The sequence below is a fragment of the Trachypithecus francoisi genome, unplaced genomic scaffold (assembly GCF_009764315.1).
Source record: "Trachypithecus francoisi isolate TF-2019V2 unplaced genomic scaffold, Tfra_2.0 Lachesis_group11, whole genome shotgun sequence".
Lineage (NCBI taxonomy): Eukaryota > Metazoa > Chordata > Mammalia > Primates > Cercopithecidae > Trachypithecus > Trachypithecus francoisi.
In genome coordinates, this window is record NW_022681456.1 from 79760090 (window position 1) to 79777946 (window position 17857).

General features: G+C 43.2%; 1 protein-coding gene across 6 annotated transcripts in view; it reads right to left on the reverse strand.

Moving 5' to 3' along the window:
• Positions 1-17857, reverse strand: part of NCKAP1L (NCK associated protein 1 like) — a 47898-nt gene that overhangs the window by 8289 nt on the left and 21752 nt on the right. For 3 of the 6 annotated variants that reach the window (XM_033221797.1, XM_033221800.1, XM_033221802.1), the window contains 16 exons: positions 17749-17845; positions 17087-17196; positions 16791-16923; positions 16294-16375; positions 16055-16113; positions 15696-15841; positions 14242-14374; positions 13819-13938; positions 11543-11688; positions 11125-11256; positions 8349-8567; positions 6711-6841; positions 3719-3879; positions 3499-3592; positions 3260-3342; positions 2842-2922 (listed from right to left, as the gene is read on the reverse strand). In XM_033221797.1, coding sequence (XP_033077688.1) covers positions 2842-2922; positions 3260-3342; positions 3499-3592; positions 3719-3879; positions 6711-6841; positions 8349-8567; positions 11125-11256; positions 11543-11688; positions 13819-13938; positions 14242-14374; positions 15696-15841; positions 16055-16113; positions 16294-16375; positions 16791-16923; positions 17087-17196; positions 17749-17845 — 1927 coding nt within the window. The remainder of the gene's footprint in view (positions 1-2841; positions 2923-3259; positions 3343-3498; positions 3593-3718; positions 3880-6710; positions 6842-8348; positions 8568-11124; positions 11257-11542; positions 11689-13818; positions 13939-14241; positions 14375-15695; positions 15842-16054; positions 16114-16293; positions 16376-16790; positions 16924-17086; positions 17197-17748; positions 17846-17857) is intronic. The other 3 variants (XM_033221798.1, XM_033221801.1, XM_033221799.1) reach the window with 2 other exon arrangements.

Genomic DNA, 17857 nt, shown 5'->3' on the forward strand with positions numbered 1-17857 from the left:
AGCATTCTAAAGAGGATTCGCAGGACATAACAGCTTGACAGAGGAAGGCGTAGCCAGGACTTCTTGATCACAGATTTGATTTTTTTTAAAGACACTTTTATATATATGTAGAGAAAGACATAGAGAGTCTCACTATATTGTCCAGGCTGGTCTCAAACTCCTGGGCTCAAGAAATCCTCCTGCCTGAGCCTCCCAAAGTGCTGGGATTACAGGCATGAGCCACAGTGCCCAGCTAATCACAGATTTTAAACTTTCTGGTTTATTATAATATTGTCTACGTATTCCCTTCATAGCTCTCCCTATCCTACAGGGGGAAAAAAAAACCTTTAGGACATCCCATAGTACAAATTTACTTTTTCAACTTCATTTTCCTAAATACTTCCTTCATTCGGTGCTGCCAGGATAATTTATTCAGTGTCCCCAAACTACAACTTCCTCTCCCATACTCTGATTCAGGTGCTTCCCTCTTTCGAGGGTCCTTTTCTCTCCTCTATTTATATATATATATATGTTACATCCATCCCTTAAAGCTCATCTTCTCTGTCAAGCCCTACCTGATTACTTCAGCCCAAACCCAGCTCTTCCCTCCTTAACGTTGGTACCACTGACTTAGCATTGATCACACACAGCATCTGGTGTTAGTTATCTTTTTAGATAGAATGCAAGACTCATCTCCTTATCTCCCCAAATAGATAGTTTTTTTAAATCTCATGGCATAGTGAAGGAAGAAAAAAGCTTTGGAGTGAGACAGATCTGGGTTCAAGTCCTAGCAACACCACTTATTAAGTGTGTGACCCTGACTAAAAGTGACTAAAAGTTACTTAACCTCTTTGATCCCTCGTTTTCCCATCTATAAAACTGGCATAACATTTACCTCACATAGTTGTTGTGAAGATTAAATTAGACCACATGTGTAAAGCATCGACCCAAGTGACTAACAGAGAAAATGTGATGCCTTTCCATCCTCTTTCTTTATCTTAAAGCCAGGAGTTTTGCATTTCTCTTTATCTTCTCTAGTGTTTAACATAATGCTGAGCACATAGAAGGCATTCAATAAAGATTGATTGATTGATACCTGAATCTCTCATTGTACTTACAATCAGGTTCCCAGGACACAGCCCCAAGCCCCTATTCCCATACTAAGTCTCTAGACCTCTTTTTAGATGTAAAAAAAAAAAAATGTTTTTTGAAAGAACAAGGATAATTGTTTTAATACTGGACAACTAACTATCTCATGCAAGTAATCCCACAGACTGGCCAGAGCGATGGCTCATGAAGGTGGGCGGATCACTTGAGTCCAGGAGTTGGAGAAAAGCCTGGCCAACCTGGTGAAACCCTGTCTTTACTAAAAATACAAAAATTCGCCAAGTGTGGTGGCATGAACCTGTAGTTCCAGGAGGAACTCGGGAGGCTGATGCATGAGAATTGCCTGAATCCAGGAGGTAGAGGTTGCAGTGAGCTGAGATCCCACCACTGCACTCTAGCCTGGGCAACACAGCGAGACTCTGTCTCAAGAAAAAAAAAAGAATCCCACAGACATAACAACATACACACACTTTGCCTGTGTTACTGACACAGAAGCCAAATCTTTGCCACCTTCTTTTCTGCCCTTATTTAAATCCCCTACTGCCTAAATGACCATTTGTGGAACCATGGCCTCGGAGATAAGGACCTGGTTCATGAGGTTTTCTGCAGGAAGAAAGGGATGGTTGAAGGGATTTTATTTTTTCTTCTTCTAATCTTCTTGCTCCTCTGAGGCAGTAACAGCATCTCTGATGGACAGGCCATCCTCCCTCTCTGCCCCTACCTGCTTATTTTCACAGGCAGGCAGAGCCTAAAGATTGGAGCTACCCAGGAGATACCAGCTAGACAAGCTCCTGACAGCCTAGAGCATTTGGACCAACACCAGCAGCTGCCAGAAACCCAGGCTCAGCTTAAAATCAAAGATCTTTCAAGAGGGGCAGCTATCCTAGTGAAACACTGCCCCCATAGTCACTTGCCCCTCATGATTTTGGGAAGATATAGGGGGAAATTTCACAATTCTTTTGATCTCAAAGTAAGGAAGGTTTTCTTAACACATAACTTTAATTCTTCCTGCTAACCAGTTTCCTCTTTTCACAGACCACTCTCCGTTAAAGGAATCAATTATAAGAGAAGGAGCCTGCCCTATGCATTTGAAGGATTCTATTCCTAGGCTTTAGCTGTATTTCCTGCCATAGCATGCTTCTTAGTTCCAAATGATTCAAAAGACAAGATGACTCAAAAGTGGGAGATGGGTGGGAAATGGATGCTTAACTTATATTGCCTGCGGAAGCCCTTCTTCCTCTCACCATCTCCTGTAGTAAATGGGGGTCTGAGACAGCTGATACAGACATAGAGGAACCAGAAAGCTTAACAATGGGAGGAAGAAAAGGACAGGAAAAGAAAAGACTGAGGGCAGGGAGGGTGGGTGGGAATGAAAGGAACAAATCTTCCTACAAACAGTACCTAACCTCAAGACTAAAGAGCAGACTTGTTTTCATGTGGCTTATCTAATTTACACAGTGCTCATGTCAGGTGAAAACCAAAAAATACTACCCCAGGTCTTACCCCTTCCCCTCCAGTAATGCCTCCCCAACCCTCACAGTGTCTCCCAGCCTCCCACTTCTCTCCATCCCCCTACGTCTTGCCGGCTCTGCTCTTTCTCTCCAAGAATATTCATCTGACCAGTTTTCCTATTCGAACCCTCGCCCTTATCCCTGTGGTATTCTTCAGAACCCGCTCTCCCTTACAAGATCCTAGCTACCTCCTTTTCAACAACAAAAGTCTCCTAATTAGATTCTACTTTGCACTCCCCCATACCTTGATGTCTGTGTCTGGAGTGACAAACTCCTTCAAGCACTCAATGGGACCCATAAGAAATGGGCAGTGGGAGGAGAAAACCTGAAGGAAAGAGAAGATAAATGAGTCCACAAGACCATGACCAGTGCCTTCAAAAATAGGTAGAAATAAAAAAAAGGAGGGGCACTCAACTTACATAAGAACCTAGCCAGCTTTCCAAGCCATCCCTCTCCTTATGCCTCTAGGTTTCCTAAGCTCATTTATTCCCAGGGATCTTCTAGGATCTCTGCCAAATTACGCTCCCTCTTCTCAATGCTCACCAACCCCTTCTAAAGCAGAAGTTAAAACTGATTCCTGCAATACTTCCACAACTTCTCACACAAATCCTACCCGCAGAGGTATCTGTGACTCTGTGATAGACCCCTCCCCACCAACTCACCTCCCGAAGTCCCTCTTGGGCCATGGCCCTGAAACTGAGGATAACCCCAATGATGGTCATGCGCTTTAGCACATTTTCAGCCCCTGAGGAGAAAGAAGGGTGTTAGAAAAGAGAATTTAGGACATTGGTGATGGTTTTGATTCTACAGGCCCAGCCTAGCCTCCAGATTCCTGAAAACCCCTGTCATCTGCAATGTGATTCCACAGCTTCTTCTCACTGTAGGTGAAGAGGACGCTTACCTGTCAGCTGGGGCAGCAGAGAAGCCATCAAGTCCGGCTTGCTAAAGTTGGATCTGATCTGAACAAGTATGTCCATGTTTTCCACCACCAGCTTCTGCAGCCCGCAAGCACAGAGACATTAAGCAGGAAAAGAAGAGACCAACGTTACATCTTCCCCCGCCAGTCTCCTATACCCACCCTCTTGTAGAACCTTTTTCCCAGGGGCTTGTTTCCATAGTACCTTCAGCTCCACAATCTGAGAGGTTACATGCCACATCAGGTTTTCACTCAGGAACTTCATGCCATAGGGGCCCAGGAGTTCAGCCAAGGCCCGCATCTCTGGAACAGAGTTACAGAGGCCCCAGATGGGACTCAGAAGGCACTGGAGTATTTGTACAACAGCTATAGGGTAATTTGAACATTTAAAATGTTTTCCAGCAAGGAAAGAAAATGAGAAGTCAAGGAGCAAAAATGGCTAAAATCCTACATTCAAGTGACAAGTCTGGCAAGTCTATGGGACATTTACCCTCTCTCCACCAGTACTCACACCAAGACTTACCACAAATGATAACTAATTACTTCACTTTCCTATGAGAATCTATACTTTCCCACGTCCCTTTACATGACACTTGGGTTTTACTCTTGCTGTACTAGCTATACTAGTTTTATTAGATGTAAGACCTTAAGTCATTGAACCTCTCTGAGCCTGGTTTACTTCTCTGTAAAATGAGGATATGAATATCTTCCATGAACAACTAACAGAATTGATGTGAGAGTAAATAAGATACATTATAAAAACTTTGGAATATATATGGATAAGGGATTATTATGATGATGTTATGAGTCCTCTGAAGTATGTGGCATAGGAAGGATCATCATGGTTTTACAGACGGGTTAAGTGCTTGTCCAAGGCCACTTAACCACATCAGGGGCTGGTACTGGAAGCCTAGTGCAAAGTCTTACAGTAAGGCACTTACAATGCCTTACTGCATCCCAGCAGATACAACTATTTCCTCATGTAAGATCTGATGTTTTTTGTATGTTTTCCCCTTTACTTCCCTTACTTAGTGTCGCATTGTCCAAATTTTCCTCTCCTTGAGCTACCTTTTCTCTTTTCATAATCAACACACACCCCCCAGAGTCTCAGTTCTTTATTCCTTTAAATCCTTCTTTTCTCTAGTCAGTCCCAGTGCTTTATCCCTTGCCACCCAGCTTGCTCTGACTCTTTGTGAATTAAATAAAACCTGCCTGGGGAAATCCCATGTTAGAAACACTAGTGACAAATCCAAATAGGCAGGAGCTCTAGCTATGATCTCTGGCTATGGGCCATCCCAGCAGGGAAAACCATGAAATACCAGAAGTAACAACAACAAGAGACCAGTAGAAGAAAGGCAAGTTTAATAGTGCTCATAAGAGTTCAGAGAGAAATCGAAGTCAAGGCTCTACACTCAAATCTTTCAAGGCAGGACCAGTGATCTCCACCTCCATCAATGACAGAGGAAACGGAACTGGTCACAGCCACTGACACAGAGCCTTGTCCACCATAGATATTAGACATTTTTAGAGTTAACCTGTTTTAATAGGAAGAACTGAGCTGAGAACTATGAAGGGATTTCCTGACCAATCAACTTGGATAATGCCACAATGGCTGACAGAGAGGAATAAGAGCTGAATCGCCCTCTGGAGCTGACGGAGAGGAGACACACTGATCTACCAGGTTGGATCTGCCAAAGCTCCTTACTCCAGTCTTCTCTACCCTCAGCTAGCAACCCTAGGGCATCCTTCTCTTTCCATCTATCTATTTTTGCAGTAGCATTGCCCCATCACTATGGCAACCCAGGGAAATTGGGGTGGGGGTGGTAGAAGGGGGAATCAGCATTACCTCCTGCTGCTTGTCATTTGTCAGCAAGACCTAAAGCTGATTTTAGAGGCTGCCTACAGTTTGTGGGTAGAGTTGATGAGAAGGGGACATCTGAAACCTGCAGCAGGTAAAGCATAGGGTCAGCTTACTGATGGAGGCGGGATGATGGGAAGGAGGCAGAATTGGAAAACAGAACTGTGTACTTTGGCTTTCTTAGCATCCCCCAAAGAAGAAGACCAGAGAGGACAGCATCACTGGAACATCTTCTCCCTGTCCCAGATACTACGCAGCATCCCTGATTTATATGGAGGTGAGAGGAAGGAGAAAGAAGTAGGATAGTTCATGAATTAGTTGGTAGAAACAAATCTATTAAAAAGGATCTGTATGGTTTCAAACCCTCTTGAGAAAGGGAACATCTTCCCATCTCATTCACTACACACTCCTTACCTGCCTCCCCCTGAGACACAAAGCACTTCTAGACACTGGAAGGCAGCACTGTACAGCGCTTAAGCCCCCAGGTCCTGGAGTTTGACTGCCTGGAGTTGAACTCCCAGTCCTACTATTTATGAATGTGTGGACTTAGGCAAGTTCCTTAAACTCTCTGTGTCCCAGTGTCCTCATCTGAAAAATGGGAATAAGTGTATCTATTATACCTCAAGGCTGTTATCAGGATTAATTGAGTTAATATGCATAAACACTTAGAACTTAGCCCACAATAAATGCCATGTAACATCTCATCATCGTTATTATTAAACATCAGCAATCCAAACACTGACTAAAAGTCTAAAATGTTTCCCTAAAGAATAAGATGCCGGCTGGGCGCGGTGGCTCATGCCTGTAATCCCAGCACTTTGGGAGGCTGAGGCGGGCAGATCATGAGGTCAGGAGATCAAGACCATCCTGGCTAACATGGTGAAAACCCATCTCTACTGAAAAAAATATATATGTAAAAAATTAGCTGGGTGTGGTGGCAGGTGCCTGTAGTCCCAGCTATTCGGGAGGTTGAGGCAGGAGAATCGCTTGAACCCAGGAGGTGGAGGTTGCAGTGAGCCAAGATCATGCCACTGCACTCCACCCTGGGCAATAGAGCGAGACTCCATCTCAAAAAAAAAAAAAAAGAAGAAGAAGAAGAAGAACATGCCATGACAGCAGACCACTGTTTAATAATTCCAAACAGGAGAATGTCCTCCTTACACTTTATCCCTTACCCTTTACTATTAGGTTGGTGCAAAAGTAATTTTTGCAATTACTTTTCACTGCAAAAACCACAGTTACTTTTGCATCAACCTAAATACATGTCCTAGTCTTTTATTCCCTGTGCATTGAAGGAAGGGCCCAGCTCCTTGAAAAGAAGACCAAGCCCTGGGCTCACCAGAGATGTCAGAGAACTCCTCTGCACTGAAGTTCTGCTCCCCTTCTCTGGGCAGGCTGACGAAGGCCTGCATGGCTGGGGAGAAGATGATGGTCCCACTGCTTGCCTGTCTAAGCAGACTTTCCAGGTACCTACAGGGTTGGCCAAGAAAGCACAGATTAGGGTCCAATCCCCTCTCCCTACCACCACTCCCTACTACTACCACTGAGCTCAGAAAGAAAACTCTGCAAAAGACTGGGGTAGGGAGAAGAAACTCAAAGATGACAGTACAGTGTTCTAATTAACACCCCAAGCTGTTGGATCAAAAACAACTGGCAGTACTGGAATTCCACTTCACCTCTAACCTAGAGGGTATTTTGCTATACTGTCAAACACTAGCATGCGCTCCCCTCCCTCAACCACTGCTCTTTCCAACAGCCATATTCCCCTCACCCTTACCCTCTGTCAGGTGAGACAGGCTCAACCTGGCAAGAAAAAAAGTCACTGCTTAGTTAGACTCCTTTGAAATATACTCTCAAACCTCCTGGGCAAAGAGGTACCCTGTGAGCACAGGTCATCAGTCTCCAAATAGTTCCTCCTGACCTCTAGGCAAACTTAAAGGAGCTGGGCTACAGCCAATGTGGGTAGAGGAGGGCTTGACCAACCCACCTCTTCCAGGCACTTGCTGTGTGGGTCTGTATTTAACAGACATCACAAGCTAACTGCCAATGGGCCAAACCCAATCGAACTTTTTTTTTTTCCTTTGAATTTATGCTGAAAACAGTTGACAGGGAAAGAGGGGTTGAATCACCTTCTCTGGTACCTATGGAAAAATTTTTGTCAAAATTTTGAAACAGATTTTTACGTAAAAAATAGGGATTTAGCAGGGCAGCAATCAGGTGGAGCTAAGTGGTGGCCGTTCCCTTTAGAGGGGTTATTCCCTCTCCAGCTCCTCAAAGTCACTGCCTGGCCCACGTGGCACATCCGTTTACCTTTCCTGCCTGGCCCCAGTTGGCATTCGCATTTGCAAACTTGCGTCCCCTTGTTCTGGGGGGTTCTTCTTTGCAGCCTGTCGCCTACTGAGCTGATTTTGGGTTAAGAGCGCCACCCAGTGGCTTGGGGAGGTAGGAATCCAGCTCCTTTCCTTAACATGTCAAAGGAAACATGCTGATTCCCACCTTCTCCAGTTGCTGGGAGGAGGCCCCCTTCTCTAGTGAGAACAATAGTCACATCTGGGGACGAGGAGACGTTCCAGAGAGATGGTAGTAGGCAGATGATTTTCAGAAGGAGAAGTGAGGGCAAAAAGAGAAATAAGAGAACTTTGGAAAGAGGAAGAGAGATCACTTGAAACTGAAACAGTAAGAATCCAAAAAAGAAAGGATAAGAACTGGATATTAGAGAAAAAAGGTCAAATAACTTCAGGGTACGCCGAAGGATGTTCCAGTGAAGGTGAGAAGGAAACTTCGTGGTGGACAGAAGGGGATCTGGGCTTGTCTCAAGTTGTCTCAAGCTATTGCTCCATTCCTCAAGGAGAAGCAACCCTCCATTTGGGGGTCTATGACCCTGGGAGCTAAAATGCTCAGGCCCTGAGGTCCTACTGTGTAAAGGAAAAAGTGCCAACACAAAGTAAGGCAGGGGGAAAGCCTAAGCAATATTGACCAGTTTGTGTAGAGAGTGGTGATTGTCTGCTCCCCGCAGGAATCCAGTGGTTGTGTCTGCTGCAGGAGGGCATTGCGGATGACTCTGGAAGCATCTGCACCCAAAAACTGGGCCAGCGACTGTATGAAACCAACGTATGCTTTGACTCCTGCCAACAGCTCAGAAGGCCGTACGATCTCCTGGGTTGTGGCATTGTAACCAGCCAGCCACACAATGGCTCTAGATGATTTAAAAAAAAAAAAAATTAGAATTACAATCGTAATGATAAATACAATAACAATTGTTAAGTGTATATTGTCTTCCAGGTGCTGTGCTAGGATTTTACTACACATATTATCTCATTTAAACCTCATAGCAACCTAATGAGCTAGGGACAGTTATTATCCTCATTTTTATAGATGAGGAAACTGAGACACAGAGATAATAAATCATTGCTGAAGACCACACAGCTGGCAGTGGCCGAGCTGGGACTTGATTCCAGTAATATTTGATCTGTAATTACTATGCTTTTCTTCCTCCTCTGGAGAAATAGTTCAGGTAGTAAAAGACCTGGGCTCTCTAATTCCATCTAACTCTACCTGAGAGTTCACACCCTCTGCATTCTCAGTGCCAGTATTTATCTTCTCTCCTTGAAAAGAATTAGTTCTAATCACTGTCAGAAATAAAAAACCATGCTTAGAAATCCTTGGAAGTATATTATAATCCCGAGTAGCCATGACATGCCAGGGCTGAATAAAGATCATGCGTGGCTGGCATGCAGCTATAGGCAACATTAGAGAGGGTAGAATAACTATCCACACTATATTATTGTAGGGGCACACCAGCAAGACCCCTTACCACTGGACCCCCAACTCCTTTCAAAATACCTTCCCCAGGTATCTGAGATTTCACAATTAGAGTTAGTTCTCTGACTAAAGGACTTTTTCCTTGTTAAAATGTAAACCACAGAGGAAAGAGGTAGTTTTTTGTTTGTTTGGTGTTTTTTGGCAAAATGCTTATGGCAGGGGAGATGATGGGAAAGGGGGACTGGTCTGTTCCACAAATGAAAGGGAAAAGACTCTCAAGTACCACTTGAGGGAAAAATGATACAGAAGGGAGAGACTAAGGGCAAGGCTAATCTAATTTAGGGTTAAGGCTGAGGCCAAACCTCTAGGCCAACCTTAGGGCATTGGGAACAATGATGTCAGTGAAGCAAGTATCAGAGATTATCTGGTAAAACTTGAATATCACACTCATGCTGCTCCAGGGCATGGAAACCACCACTAGCATCTGAAGGCTTGCACATGGGCCATTATCAAACTGTCATCTTCCTGACATTGTGTATGCAACTGAGACACTTTCTTCCTTATAGTTAATGTGCATGTAATGAAAACAAACTAATTTAACTTCACCCAAGCAAAAACCTAATTGAAAAATAAATTTGCTTCTCTGACAATCAAAACATAGACTCATAACTGGTTTCCCTGCTTCTGTCCTTGCCCCCACTAATGCAGCCAGAGTAAAATACTGAGTCAAGTCTAATGATTACAGCTTTACACAAAACCTGCCAAGGCTCCCCATCTCCCATCTCACTCAGAATGAAAGCTGAAGTCCTTACAATGACATGTAAGTGCATATACAATCTGCGACTTTTCTGACCTCCCTCACTTCACATCCTACCAGTCTCTCCCAGGCTCATAGTGCCGCAGACACACTGTCTTCCTCCATGTCCACTGAACCTAGAAGGCATGTTCAAACCTCAGAGCCTTCGCACTTGCCGTTTCCTCTACCTAGAATGCTCTTTCCCCAGTAGTCACATGCCTGGCTTTCTCAGTGTCCTCACAGGTTTACTCAAATGTTACTTTCTCAAGGAGGCCTTTCCTGGCCACTCCATCTAAAACTGCAACACCCACTTCTGCCACCACCACCACCACCACCACCAGCACACATACTTCCTATCTCCCTTTCCTGCTTTATTTTTCTGCTTGGCCCTTATCACTACCTAATCTACTATGTATTCCGCTTTCTTATTTTGTTTATCTATCTTCCCCACCAGAAGTAAGCATGGAGGCAGAGGTTTTGATTTGTTTCATATATTGCTGTATAAACAGCTTTTAGAATACTGCTGACACACAGCAGGTGTTCAATAAATATTTGTTGAATGAATGAATAAGCTACATACTCCAAAACAAAACACAGAAGGGCTGAGGCTTATTCATAATAATTCTTCCTCCCATTCGCCTACTTGCGGACTGTAGTGCCCAATTCCAGTGTAAGGGGCGTGCCTCTTACTTTCCGGGGCAATGGAGTGAGGAACAAAGTGGAGGCAAGGGATGTATTTTATTAAAGCCTAACATATGTCAGGAACTTTGCAAATCTCAATTATGGGCAATTCTCAATTATCCATAAGTAAGGTAAATACCACTATCCTTACTTTACAAGGAAGGAAACTGGCTCAAATAAGCTGGATGATCTGCTCCAATGTCTTAGCTAATGACCAGGTTGTCAACACAGGTCTGCTCACTGCAAAGGCCTTGCTCATTCTACTAAACCAGTGGTTTCAATTTTGGGTGTTCATCAAAACCACCTATAGAGGTTTGGGGTTCCTTTTGTTTGCTTTTAATAGAGATGCTTGGAACCTATGCTAGACTGACCGCATCAGAATCTCCACCGTGTAGCATGACCACCAGGATGAATGTAACGGGACCCAACTTTGAGGACCCCCACACTACACATAGAGGTAGATGGCACAGTATGAGGACTACCGTCCAAACAGAGGGCAAGGAAAGAGTGATACCTGTTGAGTCTGGCCTCCAGGTGGCTGCTGAGGTACTCAGAAGGGAAGATAGTATGTTCAAACACAGAGAAACTGTATACATGATTCATTGTCAGTGCCAATTCTGTCAAGTTTAGGTGTAGCTTGTCCATGCTAGAAAGTAAAATGAGCCTGGATTACAGGTCTGGCACTGTCTGCTAATGTCTAGGAAGGACATGTTGGGCTCATGACCCAGTTTCTAGGGATACTCAGCCTAAAAGAGTACACATTGATGTAGACCTCAAAGGCAAAGGAGGAAATGCACATTGAAGTGCTTTTCTGTGCCCCTCATTCCCCACCACGACTTGCGCTCTTTTTTTTTCTGTGTCACCTTCCCTCTTTCTTTTCCTGCCTTCTTTGATGCAGTACCCAGCTGGCCGTCTAGGGCCCAGGTCCTCACTTGGTGACAATGCTGCGGTTCTTTCGGTGACTCTCAGCTCCTGGCTTGTCCCTCTCAGGCTCTCCTTTCCTGGGAGTCTGCCTCTGCTTCACAGTTTTCTTGTTCTTGGCTTTGCTGATTGTAGTGGCACAGTGCTTAGGTAGGAGCTTCAGAAACAAACACAGGTACATGGAGAAAGGAGATTTGTTGCTAAAACGGCATCTGACAGTTACAAAAAAGTTGTCCATTGTTGTCTGTTATTTTATTTTTCTGCCTTCCTCTCTCTTTCCTTCCACGCATCTCTTTCTTTAATGGGGGCCTATTCAGAATGGGCTCACCTCTTTCAGTTTTCATAAATATCTCTGCGTGTACAGGCTCTAAGTCTCAAGATGGCAGTGTCTTTCAGGGATCAGAGCCTCACTCCCATACCCACATCCTGAGAGAGCCTTTCTTAATGGAAAAACTCAAGTATAAAGAACAAGATCTAAAAGTCCCACTCAATTATGCTTTGCAGGGTCTTCCAACATAGGAAAACAGTTATTTTTTACTAGATGGAACAATCATCTCACATGCTACATCCCTTCCTATTCTATCTCATGAGACAATTACCCACACCACCACAGCCCTCCAAAGATTTGGAGTTCACAATGTGGCCAGCATTGTCTTTCCACTTTTTAAAAAATATCATACTTCTTGCTAATTAGCTTAAACATCAACCCGGCATCTCTTGTCTTCACTCAGACATCCCACTCAGGCATCTCCTTCAAAGTGACTGGAATTCTCTCCATTTATTCCAGAGCTGCTGAGCATGAGCAGGGCATGTCTGGAAGCTCCTCAGCTGAAATCACTCTGAGAGCAGCACAACAGCCACACGAGGAAACCAGTTTTGTTACTTTATAGTCACGCCTTCTTTTTTTAAATCCAAACTCTTGGCTGTTTCAAAAAAATCAAGTCCACCTTGATGGAAAAAGATGTGTCAACCCTGAGATTATGCAAAAGATTATCTGTCTGTAGTAGATTCTGAAAGCAGTTCCAAAATATGTAATTCCACTGGTAATGGCAATACCACTAATTATTTACTCAGAATGTTAACTTTAGAAAGCCTATACTCATCTGGTTGCAAAAGTTCTGGTACGTGTGAACATTACTCATGTCATGTTTTAGTCATCCCTGAGACAGCACTGAGCAAATCTTTTTACCAGTGTTCTTGCATGTAGCAGTTATTCATATTGACTGATGATCTCTTCTTGGCTCTCTCAGCCTTCTGGCTGAGATTAAGCATATTGAGTGATGAATATACCTGCAATTGTACTCATTTGCATATCTTCTTGCATTAATTATTTAAATTTCTTTCGAGCATGTATTTATACTCCCTTTTCTCTTAAACTGGGACATTTCCCAAGGGCAGGAATTGTGTACCTTCCTTCTGGGGTCCCCACCCAAAAACCCAGCACAGGGCTTTGTGCTCAGTAAGTTCCAACTAATATAACAGGTAACATGTATTGAGTGCTGTATATCAAATATTAAATGTACTCTATTTAATCCTTATGACACTTCCATGAAGAAAGTATTTTTATCCCCATTGTATGTAATTTTCATATGAAAAATAAAAAGATTAAGTAATAATGTAACTGTGCATCTGTATACACACACACTACCCTTTACCAAGGCTGACTCAAACCCAGGAAAGGTGGGTAGTCTGGAAAACCCAAAAGACTCCGGGGTAACAGCAAAACAAGTTTCTCATTTTCAAGTTTTCTGAAATTTAGGTTGAACTAATTATGACAAGGTGCTAAGAGTCAGTCAAGGGAGGAGAGGGGAAAAATAAGAAGAAAAAGGCAAGAAAGCAGCCTTGAGGATAAACACAGAAGAGGTGCCTCAAAATGTCCAGCTAGCCACAGATTAGGATGCAGATAGACAGAAAGATGAGACAAGACAGGTGACCTGGGGGCCACTGTCCTTAGTATGTGTACTCAGGGCAAAGAGAGGAGGGGAAGTAAATTAGAAAGTTAACTCATCTCTCAGAACTCTTCAAGTGAGAGCACAGATTTCGTTGGAGTACAGCTGTTCAAATAAGAGTATTTTTAGACACCTCTATCCAGTCCTAAGGGAGGAAAGACTGAAGGGACTACACTAAGAAAAGAATTCTGCCATAAACTCAAGTACAGAAAGGCCCTAGCCGTACTTGAGAGAAAGAGTTACTGAGCTTGGCATCTGAGAGGGAAACAAAGTTAGATAGAGGAGAAGGCACTGAGGGCCGGCAGAGGGGAGAGTGAAACAGAGAAGGCTGAGCCTACCTGCTCGCTCAGGTTTCGCTGCTCAGCACAGATCTCCAGGACACAATTGCTGGTCTGCTTGGCCAACTCTTCCAGGAAGGAGTTGCAGTGGTGAAGACCATGGTTCTTCAGGTGGGGGTACTATGGGAAAGAGGGACCAAAGAAGAGACTGTCATCACCAGGATGGCCACTTCTTCCTCACAATACTGCTCTCATCCCTTGCCTGAATTTTACAGAAGATTCTTACCCATTCCTACAGAAGAAGAAACTGAGGCCCAGAGACAGGATACATTCTACATCAAGCTGGGATATTTAGGGACTTATATCATACATCTATGTTTATACCGTTTCTGGGACCAAAATCAATCCTTGGAACTGTGTTTTCGGTGATAAGGATGAGATGTGACTAGAAAGAGGACAGGGTCTGGAGTTCAGGATACCTACCTCCTCTGGGCACATCTCATGAGTGCAGTGGACAAAGTGAGCACAAATCAGGGGGAAAGCAATGGCATAACGCAGCATGGTAGGTTCCTCCAAGGCCATGGCAAACATCTTCTCAAAGATACGGAGATGAAAGCTGCAGAGAAACAGGAAGACTTTAAATCAGGGTTTAGTCCTTGTTATTAAAGTGGTGAGTAAAAAGTAAAAGAAAAGAAAAATAGAGTTTAAGAGCTAGTCCCTTTGAGGCGGAGAGAATGTTCATTCTTTCAAAAAACATTTACCGATATCTACCACTCCCTCCTTAATTTCCCTACCCTTAAGATAGAAGGGAACCCAAGAAACTTAATCCTTCCAGATTTTTATAAAGGACCCCAGGCAAGTTTAACGATAATCTTCTTCCCTTTCCTTGCACAAAATTTGCTATTCCTCCCTTAGAACTTTGGCATGATTTGGGCCATTCCCTCTAATCTGGAAGTCCTTTAGTAGTGTTAATTCACATTCCTCCCAAAATTTAACACTCAGGCTCCAGAAAATCTTCTCAAATTAATCCCATGAGACTGATCTTTCCTCAACCCATGTCCTCTCAACTTCATGTACTCTTTCACACTTTCTTACATTTGTAAGTATTATGTTAATGTCCTTTTCACATACAGGTATTATATCTTCCCCGACCTCATTGCTTACAGAAGGCAGAGGCAACACATGGTGTTTCCACTTGTTTGTTTGATCCTTCAAAGGGTGGAATTATGCACAACGGTGATCGCCTAAAAATGTCAAGTGCTATCTAAGGAAGACAAACTCATTCAGCTCATTCTCCAAAGGCCCTATTCTCTAGGCCTCTCAATTATTTTCACTCCTGTCCACTAATTCTCAAAGTTTTTCCTGTCACTTTTAAATCACAATGTTCCTAGAGTAAAAAAAAAACAAAACTGAAAAAGTTTCCAAAGAGAGGAGACTGAAACTAGACATGTGGGCTAACTACCCCAGAGAAGGGAAGACTATGTAAAATCCAAATGGCTTTCCACAAAAGAACAAAAGGGAATACAGAACAAAAGGGAATCAACTTCAAGTTCCTAAAAAGCTGACACAAGTGAGCTGTGGAATTTGAGCATCTTAAGGAGACCTCAAAAAAAGTGACACTTTCCAATTGTCTAGGGGAATTACAGTCCTCCACAGAGGCCAGGCAAGAGAGCAAATGAATTGATAAAGAGCTGTAGTTCAAGCTTGGTGGGTCTTGCCTGTAATCCCAGCTACTCAGGAGGTAAAGGGAGGAGGATTGCTTGAGGCCAGGAGTTCAAGACCAGCCTGGGCAACATAGTGAGACCTGTCTCAAAAAAAATAAAATTAAATTAAAAAAACCTTTAAAAAATTTCCTTGAAGTAAGTGGCATAATGGAGAAAAAAATGAAAAAAGGAAACAATAAAACTTTTTAAAGAGAGCTCTGAACCAAGACATACCAGAAAGTAGACAGATCAGAAGTTTCCACCAGCAGTTTTTCTACTGAGTCCAGCATTCGGGAGTGGAAGACAATGAGGTTCATCACCTTGGCTAAGTCAGGGTTCTCATGCAGGTGCAGCGGGGCCTTAGCCACGCTAGTGTATGCCTGCAGTTGGAGTTGGGAAAGGGTGGAGAAAAATAAGATGAATGAAAAGGGCCCCAGCCTTGGAATTACAGTTTGGCCTGAGTATGTCTTGTCCAATTAGCGGTTTTCAAAGTTGACTCACTCCATAAAGCAAATTTAGGAGATAAAAAGAGAAGAGATTGTGGGGGAGGAAGAATCTGAGGATGGGAATCTTTCACAGGAACAGATCATTACCTGTAGGCGGAACCAGTCCAGCCTCAATCCTGAGAATTCAAATTTCTCTCCATTATCAACTGCAAGAAAAACAGAAGTATAAAGGAAACAGTAAACAGCACACCAATATCCAACTGCATAGAATGGTAGATCCTCTTCAAAGATATCTTGTCCTACTTCCTGGCTCAAAAATCAATATTTCCAGATAAAAGATGTTCATCCTCACATATGTCCTGCCTCCCCCACCTTCCTCCAGTTACCTTGTTTGAGATTCAGAGAGGAGAGGGTACTGACGAATGAGGACATGATGACGGACTCCTCCTCTGGACACACAGACAAGTTCTAAAAGAGGAGCTACAGTTATTGTCAAGTGGGCATAGGTTCCCTAGGACAGAAACTAGGACCATGAGGCTCAATCAGTGTATGAAGGTAGAAAGAATTGCTAAGTGCCAAAAACAGAGAGAAAAAGCCAAGCAAGAGATGGAGGAAACTTCCTGGGTTCCCTGACATTCTAACACCCAGTTTCTCTTTATTTTTCTCTCCTATTTCTATGTAGTTTCACTTAGTGGGGGGAAAAAAAAAAAGACTACTGAGATTATTAGTCCTTTCTTTTTCTTTTAACAAATATAAAGGGGCAGATGGGACTTTTTGACACCCAACTTACAGAGCATGAGATTCAGCGAGTGGTTTCAATAGGAAAATCACGAGGGATCATCCTGAAATTTCCAAAGTATAATCAATTAAACATGATGTTTACCTGAATGATGTCACTGAGCACAAGAGCATCAAATCTTGCCAAGTACTGAAGGTGGTATTGCTGTATCACTTTGATGTGTCTTCGGACCAGAGACCTAATCTCCTCCAACAAGAAAAGTAGCTCGGCAATGCTCCTATGAAGTTGAGGATGAGAACAGAGATGAATAAGACTAGAAATACGAACTGAGACAAACACAGGGATAACAGGGCAGAAATTGAGACCTCCTGAGGTTATCTGATGCCTCCCTGTCCCCAGTCCATCTAAGGACAAGGTTCTTAGCCATGTCAAGTACTAACGAGTCAGCATAGTCCTCAGGTGTCTTTGTCTTGGTGACATTCTCTGTGTGGCGAACCAGCCAGGTGACCTCATCACGAATGAAGGACAGGGCCATGAAAGCAAAAAGAGCCTATGGAGAGGGTAGAGACTATTAGAATTTTCAACTTTAAAAATGGATTTCAAAGCACAGAGAAAACTACCATGATAATATACGTGTGGATGTAATTGTGTAGCCACAACAGTGTCCAATAATAAACATTCAGACTCATCAAAAAACCTCAACTATACAATACACAATCAGACAGGTACACATGTTGACACTAGCTCACAATTAGTACCCTTCTCTCCCTATCAAATTAATATGCCCAGAAATATTTACTGGGCATTTATGTGGTTTGAAACAAAAAAACAAGCTCTGTCTCCAATTAGTTCACACTCAAATAGAGGATAAGACAAGTATAAAAGTAGCTATACTACATGACATACATGGCACTACATATAGTGCCAAAAAAAGAGATACACAAAGTTTTGGGGTACTCCAAGAAGGTTAAAGGGAATCAGCATATATACATACAAATGAATCACATTTTGCCTCAGAAAGGCAAAATTTCATGAATGCCATGTAGCTACACAGTCTCTTATCACTGGCCATCATCCCCCTCCCAACATTTCTTCCTCTTGCCTTGGGACCCAGCAGTCCCGGTTCATCAGCCAACACAGTCTCCAGCTCCTTCACTGCCATCCGCAGAAATTGCCGCCGTTGACAATGAAACTGGCCACTAAGGAAGAAA